This window comes from Podarcis pityusensis, assembly GCF_964106645.2.
Source record: "Podarcis pityusensis genome assembly, chromosome: 15".
NCBI lineage: Eukaryota > Metazoa > Chordata > Lepidosauria > Squamata > Lacertidae > Podarcis > Podarcis pityusensis.
Genome location: NC_138040.1, coordinates 35,135,403 through 35,153,916, shown reverse-complemented (window position 1 = coordinate 35,153,916; position 18,514 = coordinate 35,135,403). Strand labels below are relative to the sequence as shown.

General features: G+C 45.0%; 1 protein-coding gene across 17 annotated transcripts in view; it reads left to right on the top strand.

Moving 5' to 3' along the window:
• CAMK2B (calcium/calmodulin dependent protein kinase II beta) overlaps nt 1-18,514 on the top strand; it is a 205,379-nt gene that overhangs the window by 169,104 nt on the left and 17,761 nt on the right. For 4 of the 17 annotated variants that reach the window (XM_080982403.1, XM_080982400.1, XM_080982392.1 and 1 more), the window contains 6 exons: nt 655-699; nt 7,047-7,095; nt 13,342-13,461; nt 14,295-14,423; nt 15,484-15,612; nt 17,437-17,565. In XM_080982403.1, the coding sequence (XP_080838529.1) occupies nt 655-699; nt 7,047-7,095; nt 13,342-13,461; nt 14,295-14,423; nt 15,484-15,612; nt 17,437-17,565 (601 nt within the window). The remainder of the gene's footprint in view (nt 1-654; nt 700-7,046; nt 7,096-13,341; nt 13,462-14,294; nt 14,424-15,483; nt 15,613-17,436; nt 17,566-18,514) is intronic. The other 13 variants (XM_080982405.1, XM_080982402.1, XM_080982404.1 and 10 more) reach the window with 5 other exon arrangements.

The following is an 18,514-nucleotide window of genomic DNA, read 5'->3' as shown; positions in this document are numbered from 1 at the left end:
ATGGGATAGACTTTCATTCTTAATGAAAAGTTCTCTTCAGGACTAGGGGATGTGGTCAAAGGGCCTTCTGCTCTTCTTTTTCTTTTCTTTTTCTTCTTCCCTATGATCTCAGGTGGAGCCTGTATTGAGATGCTAACTGCCATGGTATGGATTGACCACACTTCCTTGGGGAGCTCATCCCTGCCATTTTCTCTTCTCCTTGGCGCTTCCTATCATTTCCCCTATTGCAATGGTTTCTTTGGCTTTGCAGAAAGGTTGAATGTTAACGTCAGCTTCCACTCTCCATTTCCAAGGGGCTCACAACAATCTTGCCATGGGGTTGAATATGATTTTTTGGTTTCATTCATGAAAAATCCAGTTTCGATTCTTCTGTCCCTGATTTACTCTGCCACTTTCTGTTTGTTAATCATTTGCCTTTTGCTGAACTAATTACCTTTTGCTTTTTTCCCTTCCATTCTGTTTCCCCTCCCTGCTCTCATGTGGGTCTTGGTCTTTTTTCACCCTCTTCCCTTTTCTTCACATTTTTACTGCCATTTTCTGCTCCATTTCTTCCCCTGTCTCTTCAAATTACCACCTTTTTTCTTCTTTATCTCTTCTTTCATTTCTTTTATCTTCTTCCTTTTGTTCTTTGGTTCATCCTTTCTTCCTCTGTAGGAACCTCAAACCACCGTTATCCATAACCCAGTGGACGGCATTAAGGTACTGCTGCCTGTCTTTCCTTCTCCTCAGTTTGCCCTTTTGTAATCTTGGATAAAAATTGACTTTCTGCTCCTTGCATTGCTGTGTATTTTCACCTCTGGGGACAGACTGTAGGCTCAGGTTTTGCACCTCTTTGTCTGTTTCAGTATGCCTGAAACCACATAAGATAGAACCCAATCCACTTGCCTCCTATGGTAGACGTTTGTTAAAAAGGTTGCCCTTTGGAGTTTATTGGGAAGCATGTTCCAGATAAATCTGAAGTGGAGCTGCTCAACTGAGCTTTTCCTTGACGCCTAGTCTTCATGAACGAGTCAATGTATGCCCAAGAAGATAGAATAGTTCTCTGGGAGCTGTGTTTCTCTCCCTTCTTTCACATGCACCAATATGAATCCAGGCATGTCATTGAGATTGATGGCACAGCTCTGGTTTGAAAAGATTCTGCCTCTTTGGAGAATCATAAAGGTAAGGCTCTCCGCCTCTTCTGGTGGAAAGTTCCTCTGGTGCTTTTTAGGCACAGAGATAGAATGAATCAGATATTCTGGGTTGTAGCCAAAAGCTACAGAGTAGGGGAGTGCTACTTGCCTCAATTGCCATCTGCAATGATGCGTGTTTTGGTGTGGTTATCCTTAGCGCCCGGGCTGTTTGTTCTGGGTGTTAGGATGGGGGAGAAAGCCTCTACTCTGACCCCAGAGGAGCTAACCAGAGGGCAGCAATCGTGAGCTCCTTCATTCTGAAGTGAAAGAACGCAGCCAGGCAGACCAAAAAAGACCAATCCAAGAACTCGGATTGGCTGAGGAACGACATAATTACTCCATGCCACAATCATCCATTGCTCGGACACAGCCCTCGCCTCCACCCAAACCTGCATTTTCTTACCCATTCTCTGCCACAGGGATTTAATTTCTTATCATCATCGTTATGCTTCCTCTTCAAGCCCATTCACTCAATGCATCTGGCGCAGCCATTAAATGGAGCTTGGGGAAGCTCGGGTAGAGGCCAGGCAAACAAATTATAGAAACAATTGTGCCCTCCTCTCTTTTTCCATCTTCTGGATAGTGTATTTCCTGCTTTAAGTGTATATAGTGAAAGCTGAATAATGCTGGTAATCTGTTTTGAAAAAGTAAAATGTAACCTATGCATTGATGTCAGAAAATGAAAGCTGTACGTATTTGGTTAAAGGTCATGGGGACCCTATGCTGAACTATGATTGGATCCTGCAGCTGTCTTCTGATTGGGCACAAACCCTTTTTCTGCTATTATAATGACTCTGGTTTATAGAGAGCCTGTCAGGCTTCTTTGCATGCTTCAAATGTGTTGTCATTAACTCCTCTTACATTGAGATCACTGACCCTTTTGTCAGGGAGAGAACAGCTATCTTCTAGGTTTAAGGAAACCTTTTAATCATATTTGAGCCATCTCCAGACTGTAAATCTACTGTTTTTATCATAGCTTCAGAGATCCCACGAAATGTGATCTATAAGAAAATAATTTTTCCCCTATGCTGTTTTTGGTGTTTTTCAACAATTGAACAGGATTAGCATACCTCATAAATGGAAAATCCTACCTCCTATACCTCCCCCCCCCCATCTATAGTACCAGAATCCAACCAGTTCCAGTATCCAGTAGTGCTAAAAAAAGAAGCTATAGTTCTGACAATAAACACAAGCAAGAGTTTGTTCATTTTTAGTTGGAAAATTGGAACCCTCTTCATACATAAAAAATAAGGAAAACACAACCCTACCATTTTTATGCTTTATGAATCACCTTTTGTGCCAGAGCTGTTGCTGAAATTATTCTGACCTTCAGGTAGACCAAAAAAAGAAAAAAAAGAAAAAAGAAAAAAAGCAAGCAGTAGCCAAACTTCTTAGGAATAAAGACAGCTTATCTCCCCATGTGATATATGGCTTTTTTAAGAAAAGAGAAATAAGAATATAGTTGGAAATATAGGAAACTGTATTGTACTGTGTCAGATGCCTGGTCCATTTAGTTTACTACCACTGATTGGAGATGATTTCTGTCTGAAACCCTGGAGAGTTACTGCCAGTCTTACCTGGAGATGTCAGGGATTGACCCTGAAACCTTTTACATACCAAGTATGTGTTTTACCATTGAGGTATGATCCTTCTCCCAGAATATACTTTCCTATAAATTTTTCATGAGTCCTAACATACAACCAAGTATACATTAGAGCACATATTTGAGCCCTTTTTCAGTAGGTAATTTTGACGAGGTTTTTGGTTTTCTAATGCTGTGTCTCCCTGGTAAGGCAATGGAATTGTGCATCTATCCTGGCCAGTAAATAAAATCAATGCCATTTGCTTCCAAGTGTGATATCACTACCCCAGTCTGTAGATATTAGTGTGCAGCAGATTATATTTATATACAGTGTGCAAGGATTTCTGCATATTCATCCATGCAGGAGATTATCAGAACTACTCATCCCCATCCACCTACAGAAAAGGTGGCATAAGTTTAGAAGGGCAGAGTTCAAAGCATTTGAGAAACACTGTGACATCATAAATAAATTTAATTAATAATAATAAGCAATTTCTGAAAATGCACCACAAGGCAAACACAAACTAAGAGCATAAGAAGAGCGCAGGTGGATCAGACTGTAAAGTCCATTTAGTCCAGCCTCTTGTTTCCTAGGGTGGCTGATCAGCTGCCTCAAGGAAGCAAACATGCAGGAACATGAAAGCCATAGGCTTCTCCCACTATGGCTTTCCAGCACCTGGTACACATAAGTGCGCTCTTTCTGAACCTATTGCATATAGCTATCATATGGGCCATTGATTAACTTGCCTTCCATGGATTTGTCTGATCTCTTGTGAGAGCCATCTAAGCTAGTTAGAAGGACCTTCAGCCCCATGGAGCTGGTGAAATACCAGATAAGTGAATTGCCTAAGATCCAGAGGTGTTAAATGCACTTGTCTGGATGGTTTTGCAGCCTCTTTCCCCTTTCCAGAAGTGTCTTTGAATTTCTTGACCCTTTCTGCAAAGTTTGATGTGTTCTAATTTATTCCAATAATTATAAGGAAAATGCAGAGCAGTTTGCTTTCAGAAACAAAAGCAGAGAAAAGCAGAGAAACAAAAACAGAGAAGGGCAGCAAAGAATCAGGACAACTTGTGTTTAAACTGCATTCACAGCCTGCAGAATATCCCATAAGAGTAGGGCCATTTGAAGCAGACAATAGCATTTCCGGATGCTCCTCAAGAGAATTGAATAAGTCATTTTATTTTTCTTCCTTGGTGACAGTACCAGTGTGATTCCTCAAGCGCTGGCTGTTTACTTGTCCAAATTCTTTTTCATTCATAGGCTTGAGGAATTTTAAATGATTCGGCGAGATTTCCCTCCAGGAGGTTATAGTGTGACCTCCTACAGGGAAAGTGGGTTTGCAGTCCTGACCCCTGGGCAGCAGTAGCAGCCAGCTATCTACATCGCAAAACCCTGCCACCAAATGGCACGAGTTAACAGAAAAAAACGAGCCCTGAAGTCTCCAGAATCCAGAAATCGGGTTCCAGTGTTGAAAGCCATACCAGAGGTAGCAAATCTGATTCCAGCTCCTCCTCTTACATAGAATAGCATTCTCCCTCCCTCTCCCTCACCCCCTTCAGTTTTGCATAGAGACCTTTCTCAGCTGGCATGACTGTTGGGGCTGATTGTATGCACCTTGAATGGAGCCCCTTAGCTTTACTTATTTACTCTGTTCTTATCCTGCTTTCCAGACAATGACTGTCTTCCACAGTGGCTCATATCAACACACACAGAGACAGAGGCCCTGCCACCAGGCTTGCAAACTAGAAAGATCAGACGCACACAAAAAGGGGAGAGAAAGGAAAAAGAAGAGGGAGATCTTCAAGGCAGGAACAAAGTGCTGGGCATTTTTATCCATTTTGGCCCAGCTTGGTCTTCCTTTGTTGGTGGCTCTTGTGTGAATAGCCGTTGGTGGCTCTTGTTCCATTGGCCAATAGATGGAGCCAGAGGGTTCTTTCCCTTTGCTTCTCAGGTCTCTGGGCCAGAGGGAGTTTGAGCAGTATTATTTCAGACAGGGAGGGGAGAAGTGGGTTCCTTGTAGCTGTTGCCACTCTGGCCTCCCCTTTGTCTCAATATTATTCTTGGGAGGCCGAAGGCGTAGCTTCCCAGCAGCCTTAGTTTTCCTGGCTGATGGCAGGAGCCAGAGGGTGCTCCTCTCATGGTGTCTTGTCCCAGGGCAACTGTCAGTTGGAGCTGATGGTTCTTTTCAGCTTGATGCTCCACTCCCTCCACTCGTTCACAGGGTCTGTGATCTTACATTGTCCAGAATTTTTTTTGTTTTCGTTACTGGCCTCCTGCTCTGGACAGTGCTAACTGCTACACCTGCTGTAGGACAGAAGCAGGAGCACGGGTTCTTCAGCCAGAAGAGTCTGCAGCGCAGTGGAGAAGGTTAAGCATACTGCTCAGCTGTTCCCAGGCACTCTGTTATTGACAGGGGAATGATGGGCCTGATCAGCGGGGCAGCAGAAGTGGGCTGGATTTACACACAGGAGCTGAATATACAGCGTTCGTGACACAGAGCTCTCTACTCAGTGAGAGGACAAGCTCTGTAAAACGCTCTTGAGATTAGAAGCGCTACTATATAAGTATATGTTTCTCTTTCTTCCTTAATTGCTGGATGTACCGTGTACTAAAACGTTTGTATTTTTGGCAAGGTGCACTATTCTGTGTTTGGTTCCCATAGGTGACTCTTAAGAAGAGATAATGTTTCCCCAGGATTCTTTTCTGAGCTCATTTTGTTTTTAAATTATGCTTATGCTTTACAGGGTATAATGTGGCACGGTATAATGAATAGGTTGGGATTTGGTGGGAATTGTTTGCCCAAAGTGTGATCATTGATGCCCAGAGTTAAGTGGTGGGAGAATGCGTTGCCTTGGCAAATGAAGATTCAGAATCCAAGTTGTCAAGATGACTTGAGTGTAGGGAAGGGCATTTGTGGAGGGAGCTGGTAGACGGGAAGGAGAGGTGCTTTGCTTCTCAGGTGGCAGAAATACTTTAAACTCCATGGGATGCATTTGCAGGGGAAATTGGTAGACAGGAGAAAGTTAAGCACCCCCCCACCCCAAATTCTGTCCTGGATGTGTTCCTTCAAGAGGAAGACACAAGATTGGAAACCCTATCTTCTCATGGCGTTATTGTAACACCACAAATGTTTCCCCATGAAGACAGACGCAGAAAGAACATTAGACTATAAAAAGAAGCCTGCTAGGTCAGATCAAAGCTCCATCTAGTGCAACGTTCTGCTACTCACAATGGCCAATCAGATCCCTCCAGGTAGCCTGCAAGCACAACATGATAGCCAATAGCTGTCTCCAGTTGCTGCTCCTAGCTACTGTACATTACATTCACAATGTGGCTAGGAATCAAAATTTAGGTTTTTTAAAAATTAACTGGAAAAGGGGTGGGGATAATAGTCCACAGTATCACATTCTGCAAGAATTAACATTGGATGGGAGGGAAGCTCTCGTTGCTCATAAGCATGGTTAACATATTGTATAGTTATGCCCTCGGAGGCCTGCCATCTCTGCACCTACAGCTATTGTGACTAAGGGTGGTATTCAACTAAGTTTTACTCAGAGTACACCCAATGAAATTAAGGCAGGGCCATTAATTTCAGTGGGTCTACTCTGAGTAAACTGTACTGAATACCATCCTAATGGTTCCCTGGGGCTTTCAGGATCTCATGGCAGGTGAAAATGGTGGGTTTCCACATTCAGAGGCAAGAAATTTATGGACCTGCTCTAAAATTGCCATAATTTCAACTATTTTCCTTTGTGAAGATGGGAAGTTAAGACTTGATCAGGGAGCATTCATTTAAAAGGGAAGAGGTTAGGGGTTTGAAGGAAGATATATGGAATTCTGATGTATCATGGTGGAGAGAACTCAGGAATGTAGTCATGTTGGAAGTCTAGATCAGGGATATGGGATGTTGATGGACTTGGACTCCGATCAACTCCAGCCAACATGACCAACTATCAGGAAATATGAGAATTGTAGTCCAGGAACATCTAGAGAGCCTTGAGTTTCTTATTCCTGGTCAAGATTCATCCCTGCATTTTCTCCTGGCAGAAATCCTTTTTATATCTTTGAACCTACTTGGTTTGAAAGATGTTCCTGTTAGAGGCAGGAAAGAGAAGAGACAATGGGTGCCCCTAATAATTACTTAGTTAGATGCAGGGCTTTTGAGCTCTCCCTGGTCCCTCTTCTGATGTGCCCAGTTGTGCAAGTTCAACCTCTCCTCCGGCATTTGTTTCTGGCCAGAGCCACTAATGTTTCGCTTTCTCCTTTTTTTCACCCCTGTATGTTTCCACAGGAATCCTCCGACAGCACAAACACCACCATAGAGGATGAGGACACGAAAGGTAACAGACTTGAGGGGTCAGTCAGAAGTTTCATGCCATATAAATCTGGCAAAGCAAACCCACCTGTACACTCCTGAGAATCTGTGTCCTTGAGAAGCCATATGGATGCACTTGGAAGAAATGAGTGAATGTGGCCTTGGATAGGAGCATAAGGACCTTCTGTCACAAGGGAACACAAGCAGATGAAGGATTCTATGGACTTTAAGGCCAAATGTAGTATTTGCATATACAGTGGTGCCTCGCAAGACGAAAAGAATCCGTTCCGCGAGTCTCTTCGTCTTGCGGGTTTTTTCATCTTGCGAAGCAAGCCCATTAGCGGATTAGTGCTACAGTATTAGCGGCTTAGCGGGCTTAGTGGATCAGCTGATAAGCGGCTTAACGATAAGCTGATAAGCGGCTTAAGGATCAGCTGATAAGCGGCTTAGCATCAGCTGTTAAGCGGCTTAGCCATCAGCTGATAAGCGGTTTAGCGGCTTGGGAAAAAGGGGGGGAAGGAAAAAAACCCCGCAGGAACTCGCAAGACATTTTCGTCTTGCGAAGCAAACACATAGAAAATTCGTTTTGCGAAGCACCTCCAAAACGGAAAACCCTTTCGTCTAGCGGGTTTTCCGTCTTGCGAGGCATTCGTCTTGCGGGGCACCACTGTAGTATTTGCAAAGCCTGCTCTAGATTTGGAAGGGCTTTGGGTAATTTACGTTGATGGGTCCCCCTAGGCTGTGGTAGTGCCAGCAGCATTGGTGGGTGTGTGTGTGTGTGTGTGTGTGTGTGTGTGTGGAGGTGTTGTGGGAAAATAAAATGAAGGCTCACAAACCCAGCTGTTGTGGAGGCATCAGAGCTGGTTGGGTCCTTCCTGGTCACCAGCAACTCCCCTGGGATGCCCGTCCCTGATGCTTGCAATGACTGTGTGATTGATTTCCTGGGAGATACAGGACAAATAGTTCCCAGTTGATGTTGGTACTGAGTCTTGCGAGAACTTTCTCTTACTTGAGCTGTGATAGGGAATCCAAATTGCTTTGCCCCCCGCTTGAGTGTAAAATAATACACTGAATGTTTCTAGCTTCACCTCTCCACTGGATCTCCTTAGGGAGAATTTCTAGTTATGCACTGGAGAGCAAATAAAATAAAAGGGATGGGAACCTATCTCACTTTGGCAGAAGACAAGTTTTGCATACAGATCTTTCAAGGCTCCATATCCAGTTGAATGATCTCAGCTACTAGAGCTGAGGAAGATGTTTCAGTTCTTGTTTTTGGATGTGTGATATATCTAGATCAGCAGAAAGGAGCTCCATGCCTCTTTGAGCTGCCTGAAGGTAAAGCAAAAGATGCAGAGATTACATGGAGCTCATCAGTCATCTTTGGCTAAAAATGTGAAGTTGTGAGCAGGTGGGGGGGGGAGGAAAATTTATGTGTAGAACCTCACCCCACCCCCCAAAAAAGAAAAAGAAAAACTGAGGTCCAGCATGAAACAATTAGAAAGTTGGTGGCAAGCATAGGAGCCAACTCCTAGGGGCCGTGGGGACTTTGCCCCCCAATAAAATATTTTAGAGGGCTCCCCGCAAAAACTTTATGGGCACTGCCATTCAAATAGTGTGTGTGTACCAGGTCATCTGATCAATTATGTGGGGTGAGACTTACCTGGGCCCCCGCAAAAGTTGTCACACTTGGTGGCGAAGAATTCACTATAAAATACATTTCAAAAGTAGCAGTGACATTTCTCCTAATTAGAATAATAGAATCATGGAATCATAGAGTTGAAAGGGACCCTGAGGGTCTTAACGCCCTGCAGTGCAGGAATCTCAATTACAGTGGTGCCTCGCAAGACGAAATTAATCCGTTCTGCGAGTTTCTTCGTCTTGCGGATTTTTTCGTCTTGCGAAGCACGGATGCACCCTGGTACTGTATTATAATGGGATAGCGGGCAAAGCACAAAGCGGGTCGCTCCCCAGCAGGAGGAGTTTCCCCAGCCTGGAGGATCTGTTGCCGGGAAGAGGCAAAGACACCCCCTCCCACCTCCCCATGAAAACAGCCCCCCTTCCCCTGTCGCCAAGCCTTGCCACGTCTTCGCTCGGCCAAACCGTGTCCCACATCAAAGCCCCAGCCTGCTCCTCTCCCTCTCTCTCCACGAGGTGCCAAAGGAAGTTCGAGCCCAGGAACCGAGGGCGGACGCACGAAGCGCCCGGCGCGGACTCTCCCTTGCTCCCCCCGTTACCTTGCGCCATGCCGCCGGGCTCCCCACAGTCTCGGCAGCTGCTCCCGGCTTCTTCCCACCCCCGCAATGGCGCCTTCGCGACGGCCCAATCGCAGTGGATGCCTCCTCCTCCTCCTCCTTGGTCCCCCTCCTCCTGCCTTCGCGCAGTTAAGGCAAAATGGAGCAGCCACGTGGGGAGGGGGAGAGAGAGGCAGAGGCGGCAGAGGCGCAGAGACCCAGTCAGATCCGCTGGATCCCAGCCCACCTGCCTCCTCTGTGCCCTCTCCAGAAGAGGATCCCTCTGGAAAAGGTAGGTCGCTCCCTGCCAGCCCAGTTCCCGCTTCAAAAGGAAACAAACTCGCAAGACGTTTCTTCTTGCGAAGCAAGCCCATAGGGAAATTCGTCTTACGAAGCACCTCAAAAAACGAAAAACTCTTTCATCTTGCGAGTTTTTCGTCTTCCGAGGCATTCGTCTTGCGAGGTACCACTGTACAGTAAAGCATCCATGACAGATGGCTATCCTTCCTATGCTAGGTGTCCTTCCTGTGCGGAAGTGAAGAAGAAACCAGGGCCAGTCAAACCATTAGGCATAAACATGTTTTGAGGCAGGGAGCAGCAGTGAGGTGCTGGAAGACAAAATTCTATGCACCATGAAACCTGCCCTGCCAGATACACTGCACTGTTGCCAGTGTAGAAGTAACATTTGACTGCCAGTCCAGGCAGCTTCTTACATGGAATTGTGGTGAGGGGTACCATCTTGTCCTTTACCCGAGGCTGCAAAATGTCTTGGACACGATGCAGAGGCAATGCCTCTGCTAAGATGGCCTCTGCCGTCTACAATTTTTATACCATACACCAGGCATAGGCAAACTCGGCCATCCAGATGTTTTGGGACTACAGCTCCCATCATCCCTAGCTAACAGGACCGTTGGTCATGGATGGTGGGAGTTGTAGTCCCAAAACATCTGGAGGGCCGAGTTTGCCTATGCCTGCCATACACACATGCCCAGGTGGGGTGTTTTTAATCATATTTCTCTTGGTTTAGTGTATCTGTGGGGGGTTTGTTGCCTGTCTGTTGGGTTGTAAGTCACTTTGGGTTGCCCAGGACAAGAGAAAGCTACTGACAAATTGGGAAATAATTCACATGCTGCCCAATTGATTTGCGGCCTTTTCAGTTGGTTAAATGTTTTTAATCTACCCAGTTAACTGGTTGAAAGTTTGCACAGCCCAAATTATAAGTCCTCAAGATACCTTTGTATTCTGAAGATTTGTTTTCTGTTGTTGTTGGGTTTGTTTTGTTATTTTTATTTTTTTTGCTGTAACGGAACCCAAAGCTAGCATGAACAGTACGGTTCCATTCTAGTGAACAGCAAATCTGGCAGATGATCTCAGGGTGATTTGCAGTAGATTGGCAGGACTTTCTGACTCCTAGTTATTTTACAGTGCTTACAGCAAAATAACTTCTCCCATCTAACACAGTCAGCTGAAATGAAGAAAACTAGGCAGGAGTGGATTTTGTTGTGAAAGTAATGTAAGCTCAGTTCAGTACAGGTACTGGAAACAAACTCCTAGGTTCCGAATGTGATCAGAAGTTTTTCATTCTAAGTGTATGTCTTTTGCACTTGGCTCTGGTTGGAAGATCTTGAAGTTCTACAAAGTGCAAAGTAGATCAAACAAGCCTGAAGTCTGCCTCATTCCTGCTTTGAGAGTGCCACTGAAGCAGTGTACAGTCAGAGATTTGTGTCCCAAGATCCCTTGCAGCAACATTGGTCAATAGCCTTCACTTTTTCAGACCCAGGAAGCTTTAAAGCAACATGCAACACACGTAGATACATTTTACCACATATGCTCACTTTTCTCCACCGATTTTTAGGATGATCGGAGGCAAAGGAAGGCAAAGCCCCTGCATTGTTGTTAATGGTTATATAGAACAGGGTATTTTTGCAAGTGCAGTTTGCATTGAAAAAACCAAAATGCCAAAAAAAAAGAAAAAGACACTCTGCCTTTTGCTGAATAGCACGCTTTACTCTCTTTCTCTTTGCAACTTTCTTTCATTTTAAAATGAAAACCAAACAGATTCTAGCCCCAGCTCCAGTATGCATGATCGACTTTAGGTTGGGCAATACCCACTTCTAGGGTTTGGTCCACCTGTGGAAGACCCATGTTGTAGAAGAGGCTGGGACACATTTTTCACATTATGTAATGCAGTTCCATGAATGTGTGTAAGCAAAATGTGTAAGTTTGGCCATGGGAGTCAGAGCAAATATTGATGCAGATGTTTATTGTTCCTCTTTGGTATTGTAAAGTGAGCGAACTCAAGTGTTTCCTGTTACTCTGGATACTTTTGTCTTGGAAGCAACAGGAAGTTGGGTTTGTTCTGCTCGGGGCTGGGTAATGGGTGTGTGGGCTTTGTAATCCTATGCATGTATGCCCAGAATTAAATCCCACTGAGTTCAGTAGGAGGTCCTTCCATGTGCGCCTTTGTAACTGAACTGCATTTTTTGTTTTGAAGGATATCCTCTTTGAGTTATTATAGTGTAACTCTTGGGTCCTGGAAAACACTCCTGGGGAGGGGACTTGTTTTCTTTTGACTGGCGGGGGACATTAATTAAATAAGTGCTGCACACAGTTTTTGTAACAGGTTGCATCTAATTCTCTCGGCAACATTACCTGGGAGTAGGTCGACCAGACTGGTCTTGTATTTTCTGTAAGAGTGACTTTAAAGACTGCCTCCACTTTAAGCTGACAACTGGCTTAGTGGTGCTGGAAAGAGTGGAATGCAAACAGCCTTGTAATCTAGCACACGAGTGGGCAGATGTTAGATCAGGAGCTTACTGATAGATCACTTATGTGTTTTGCAGTAGATCAGCAATGACTGTATGGCTCACAATTATTTAACAAAAGCAACAATGAAAAAGGCTCCTCCTACCCCCCCCCCAAAAAAAATATTAGGCTGCATGTGGGAGGAAAATATACGAATCCTTGTGAACCCACATGTGTGCGTGAACAACAAAAGAATTGGCTGGGTTCCTGGATTCAAAATGTGGAGCTAACACAAGAGAGCCCCAGTAGCAGAGTTTTAAACTCAGAAAAATCAGCAGCACAGTGGAACATTAGGAATATAGGTTGTTAGACTTTTCTTACCCCGTTTACAACACTCCCCTCTTTCTACCCCTTTTGCAAGGAACAGACCACTCACTGCTAAGCAAGTTTTAAAAGATTTACTTACAGATTCATAGATCTGATACATGTGTTGTTCCATGCGGCTGCGAGGAGAAATACAGGTAGAATACTCCAGTGTATAAAGTGCAGAATATATTTCCAGACGCTCTGGAGTGAGCAAACACGTCTTTCTTCATTACATGGTGCACGGGGGCGGGGAACAGGAGAGTGTTTTTATGTGTGAGGACTGCAAACTCAGTTTACATACTGAAAAAATTGCTTGGCTGAGCTTGTGCTTAGAGGCACGCCACTCCTTAGTTCTAAGAGTATGTTTCCACACCCCACCATCCGAAGCCGCCATTTTGCACCTGGTTCTCAATGGTGGATCTTCGTATGCTAGTAAAAAAAGCACACACCAAGCAGATTACACAAGGTTGAATTTGCCCACCCAATTTGGCACTCACACCAGGCCGCAAGAGTGTTGCAAATGTGGCATGAGGATAGAGTTGTATCCTATGAGCGTCTCTCTTGAATATGCAATGTTCTGAAGATACAACTTTGGCCCTACTCAAAGGAGGCCAAGCTGGGAGGTCAAGTGAGGGGGGATGGAGTTGGGGTAAAGGATTGACAGGGAACAAACCAGCTGAAGCAAACAGATAGTGGAAATCCTCTAGTTAGATGATGCCCTGCCTCCTCTGTGTGTTTTTCTCCTCTTTTATATTCCATTTTGCCATCCTCTTCTCTTTCTCTGCCGATGTATATTTTGCTTTCCCATTCTCTCTTTTCTCCCATCAGAGCCGCCATTTTTCTTTGGAACTTTTTATTTCTCGCTTTATGGTGTTTGTTTTTCCTTCCCCCCTCCCTCTCTTTTTTCCTCTCTTACCCATTCACATCAGTTAAGGCTGCTGATAATGAGCTTGTAAAAAGCCAGTTGAATCCAGGATCTGTCCCTGAACTTCCTCCCAGTCTGCAGACTTCTCCGATACCATCTGCTGCTGCTGCTGTTGCTGCTGCTTGTAAGTCACAAAGTCCCTGTGCTCCTTTCCCAACTTTCCACTCAACTGTGGTTGACCCATCAGTAAATGCCCCAAGACCTTTAGTCATAGGTCCAGTTCAGATGTAATTTTAAGTTGTGATTTTAAGTGAACCTGCATGAGCCTCAGGCTTACACACACACACACACACACACACACAAACACACACACTTCCCCTCTCCTTGTCTTTCATGCACCAGAGGGAGGAGATTGAAAGCATCGGTTCTGGATTTAAAACTAATTGTAGCTACCAGTGATGCTGCAGCTCAGGAAACTATGGGTTTTTTTTTAAAAAAACACCAACCTGTGATTTGAGAACAAGCCAGGATCTGAAACTGTGGTTCATAGTGTAAATAAACCATAGTTTCATCTGAATTCAGATGCCATGGGGGACTAAGGTTAGTTTAAAATTGAAAGTAGAAAGGCTTGATATTCTCCTCTAGCATGCAGAAGAGGTTGGAGTATGCATGAGCCGGAGGCACTTGCAGACATTATCACATAGTGGGAACCAGTGGTTTCGCACAACATCTGAACAAGTCATAGGTCTGTCTGTTCTGACAGTGTGGATAAACATTTAGTAAGTGTATGACACTAGTAGCTATAAATAAATGTAAATATAATAACACAATTTGTGTGTTTGTTGGGGAGGGGGCGCTAGATAGTACCTGATGGACACCTTTTCCACCTAATGTTTCCATTTCCTAACCCATGTTCCCGGGTTTGTTCATTCTTCTGTTCTTGTTCCATTATACTTGGTTTCTCTTCCTTCTCTACCTCCCTGCCTTTTCTGTCCTGTCTTTTCTGTCCTGTCTCAGTACCCAAGCTGACTGATGTATTAGGCATGGTGAAAAAGGGATCAGGGGCCCCAGAAGCTGAAGAGTCAAAGACTTTGGTCTCTCCACCCTGCATATCTCCAGCTGTTGCAAACCCTCTTCCTCCCCAGTGTAAGTAGCAAGACGGTCTGGGTTTGCAGCACTGGGGGGTTAATTTGGCACAAAATCCCAGAGGGCCTTCATGGTCTCAATAGAATAGGATTGCCATATTTCAAAAGTAAAAATCAGGACACACGAACAGTTGTTGAGCTTTTTCAGACAACCCTCAAAGTTGCTGAGCTTTTTATAGTAAAAGCTACAAGAGTTTTGGAGCTTTTAAAGATATTTTTGGCACAATTTAACCCCATTGCGGGTTTTCAAGGACATTCACTTGATTTCCGAAAAAATAATCCAGGACACCATTTTTTGAGGTGAATTCGAGGACATGTCCTGGAAAATCAGGACGGATGGCAGCCCTGCCGTAGAGCCTTTCATTAGTTAAACACAACTTGGAATGAAAATACTTTCACATTTCTTTTTTTAAAATATCTATCTATCTATCTATCTATCTATCTATCTATCTATCTATATCTATATATATATCCATTTATATCCTGTCCTTTTTTTCATCCTGGAACTCAAAGTGTATGCCTGGGGTCCTCAAGAGTTTCCCCATCCAGGCACTTTAGCAAGGTGGTGGGCTTCAGGTGCCATCAGACCATGGCCTGGCAATGATAAGGCTACATATCTCCCTCTGGGATGTCCCATTGATGCGGGGGCCACCACTGACAAGGACTTGCCTCAGTGTCGAGGGAACAGAGAAGAAACATGACAATGTATGGTCCATGGTCTGCTGTGTTTTACTCTTTCCTGCTAACGCTGGATCTTCACACAGCAGGGTTGGAATGGCCATAGAGAAGGCTTGTGTGAGCTGGGAGTAAAACATATTAGGGATCTCTTTTTTTGAAAAACTAACATGGGTCTTTGCTCCCACACAAAATATTTGAGGAGACCATTGGGCAAATGAAGCTCCAAATTTGTGAATACTAGAAGGAACCCCAAAGCCTTCCTTGCATGCTGTCTTACTTTGATTCCATTCTCTAGCATGGCTTTCTGGTACTTTTCTTTTCATTTTAAAATTGGGTTTCTTTCCCTCTCTCGCCCTCTCTGCTCCCACCTGTTCCTCTCTCAGCTGCAAAGCTTTCTGATGTATTAGGCATGGTGAAACGGGGCTCTGGGCCACCAGAAGCAGAAGAAGCAAAGCCTTCCATCACTTTGCCTTTCCCTCCTTCTGTTGTTGCAAATCCTGTTCCTCTCCAGTGTAAGTAGCATGCGGCACCAGGGACTGCCAAACAGAACTGCTGCTGAGGAGTCTTTCTAGCCATAAAGTAAGGCAGCTGCCCTACTCAGTGTTGCAGGGTCTCTTCCTCGTTCTGAGTTTTGTGCTGCCTAAGGGGTTGATGGGAGTTGTAGTAGTAGTAGTAATAATAATAATAATTTATTATTTATACCCTGCCCATCTGGCTGGGCTTCGCCAGCCACTCTGGGCGGCTTCCAAAAAATTATTAAAATACTGTAATACTTCAAACATTAAAAGCTTCCCTAAACAGGGTGGCCTTCAGATGTCTTCTAAAGGTCTGGTAGTTGTTCTTCTCTTTGACATCTGGTGGGAGGGCATTCCACAGGGAGGGCGCCACTACCGAGAAGGCCCTCTGCCTGGTTCCCTATAACGTGGCTTCTCACAGTGAGGGAACCGCCAGAAGGCCCTCAGTGTTGGACCTCAGTGTCTGGGTAGAATGATGGGGGTGGAGACGGTCCTTCAGATATACTGGACCGAGGCCGTTTAGGGCTTTAAAGGTCAGCACCAACACTCTGAATTGTGCTTGGAAACGTACTGGGAGCCAACGTAGGTCTTTCAAGACCGGTGTTATGTGGTCTCAGCGGCCGCTCCCAGTCACCAGTCTAGCTGCCGCGTTCTGGATTAGTTGTAGTAGTCCAAACCATCTGAAAGGCACCAGGTTGCAAAAGGGCTGTGTACGCCAGAGATCAGCAACCTTATCAAAGGATGGGCCGGTCGACGTTCTGTCTGTCAAAGGATGGGCCGGAGCGTGTGCGCATGCGCTCTCTTTTGGGTCAGAGGAGTGTGCGTGCACACATGCTATTTCCGGTGCTCCTCCGACCCAGAAGTGCGCCGGAAATAGCGTGTGCGCATGCACACAGGTACTTCTCCGTCCCACGCGTGTGCGCACATGCTATTTCCTGCACACATCTGGGTTGGAGGAGCGCCCGTGCACAGGTGCCATCAACCTGGAAGTCGGTCCCCGCGCTACACCGGTAAGGGCGGCTGGGGTCGCCATGGGCCGGTTACACAAGCCTCGTGGGTTGCTACCGGTTCATGGGCCTTAGGTTGTCCGACCCCTGGTGTATGCAATCAGAAAAGAGGACTGTAGTGTTAAGACATGGTTGTATCAGGCTTGAGACCCTGAATAAGCAACTCCATACAGTGGTACCTCGGGTTAAGTACTTAATTCGTTCTGGCGGTCCATACTTAACCTGAAACTGTTCTTAACCTGAAGCACCACTTTAGCTAATGGGGCCTCCTGCTGCTGCCGCGCTGCCGGAGCCCGATTTCTGTTCTCAACCTGAAGCAAAGTTCTTAACCTGAAGCACTATTTCTGGGTTAGCGGAGTCTGTAACCTGAAGCGTATGTAACCTGAAGCGTATGTAACCCGAGGTACCACTGTATTTACATAACTAGGAATCGCAACATTATTTTGCTCTTACATTTTTGCTTTCTAACCCAAGTCATTCTTGGGATAATCTGGGTAATCCCAAATAATTCTGTACTCTGCTTGTCCCATCGTTCTGGCCAAGGCAACATTTCCCCCATGATGGCAGAGAAAAAAGAACCAACAGCCCCTGAATAACCAAGGGATCTTTAGTGTCTCAGGAACTTTATGAACATCTGAACAAATGTAGACACTGATGCAAGCTAAGCCACATCCTCACTACGTGAAAAGTCCCTCCCCCAAGCAGATTCCTTTCTCTAAACTCCCTCCTCCTTGTTCTTTATTGTGTATTCATTCCCCACCCCATTACTCTTCTGTTTAGTTTTCTCATATTTCTCTCCCTCCTCCCACCCTAGCTGCCAAACTGTCTGATGTATTAGGCATGGTGAAAAAGGGGTCTGGGCCTCCAGGGGCTGAAGAGTCAAAGCCTTCCATCCCTCTGCCTAGCCCATCTCCAGGGGCTGCAAATCCTCTTCCTTTCCAGTGTAAGTAGCAGGCATTCCCTGCATGTAGCTGGAGTATTGCAAGCACCCTGTAGAATCCTTATGGGTTTTCCCCTCTTTTTGTTTTTCCTTGAAAAGAAAGGCCTTGCACTTTGAACAGGGGCAGTTTCGCTGGGTGGTACAGTACAGGGCTTAGCTGCACCATCAGTGAATAAGGACTCAGCTACATTAGTAAAGAAACAACGATTTGAATGCACTATAAGCATACAACAACAGATGGCAGCAGAGAGCAGGAAATTTTTACAGGTGTTTTTCCATAGAGTTTTTTTATTTTGTTATAACGATTTAATTTCCTACTTATTTGGAGTGTTTATTCCTGTGTGTAGATCCACCCTAAGAATGGTTGCTTCAGAGCTAGTTGAGTTTGGATTGTTGCCCTGAATAAATTATGCTCATATGTGCAGGCAGCAGAGAACCTCAGAGTGATATACCCACTCCATACCTCAAGTGGAAATAGCCTTAAATGTATTAGATCAGTCCAAGCTCCTTCATTCCCTTCCAGGAACCACATGCCAATGGTGAGTGGGGCCAGAGGCAAAAGTGGGCAGAGCAACGAGTGCGAATTTTGCCCTTCTCCATTAGTTTCTACATGCACACCCCTCTCTATCCTCCATCCAGGCAAGCAAGAAGCATTATCAGAGTTCAGGGACACATTCCAGCCACATTAAAAACACCCAAGGAGGGTGCAAGTGGTGGCTCCTGAGTTCTACCTCAAAGGGGGAAAATAGCCTTATTATAAATTATTATAAGGTCTGATCTCAAAAACTCTACCACTCCAGCCTGTTTGTATGCTTATACTTTAGACAAGTCCCCTTTCCCCCTCCATCTCATTTGTAGTCTGGAGCAGTCTTAATTCAGGACTAGTTTTACCATGTAATGGGCAAGTTGTTGGGACTAATCCTGAGTTATTTCTCTCCTATCTACTCAGTTT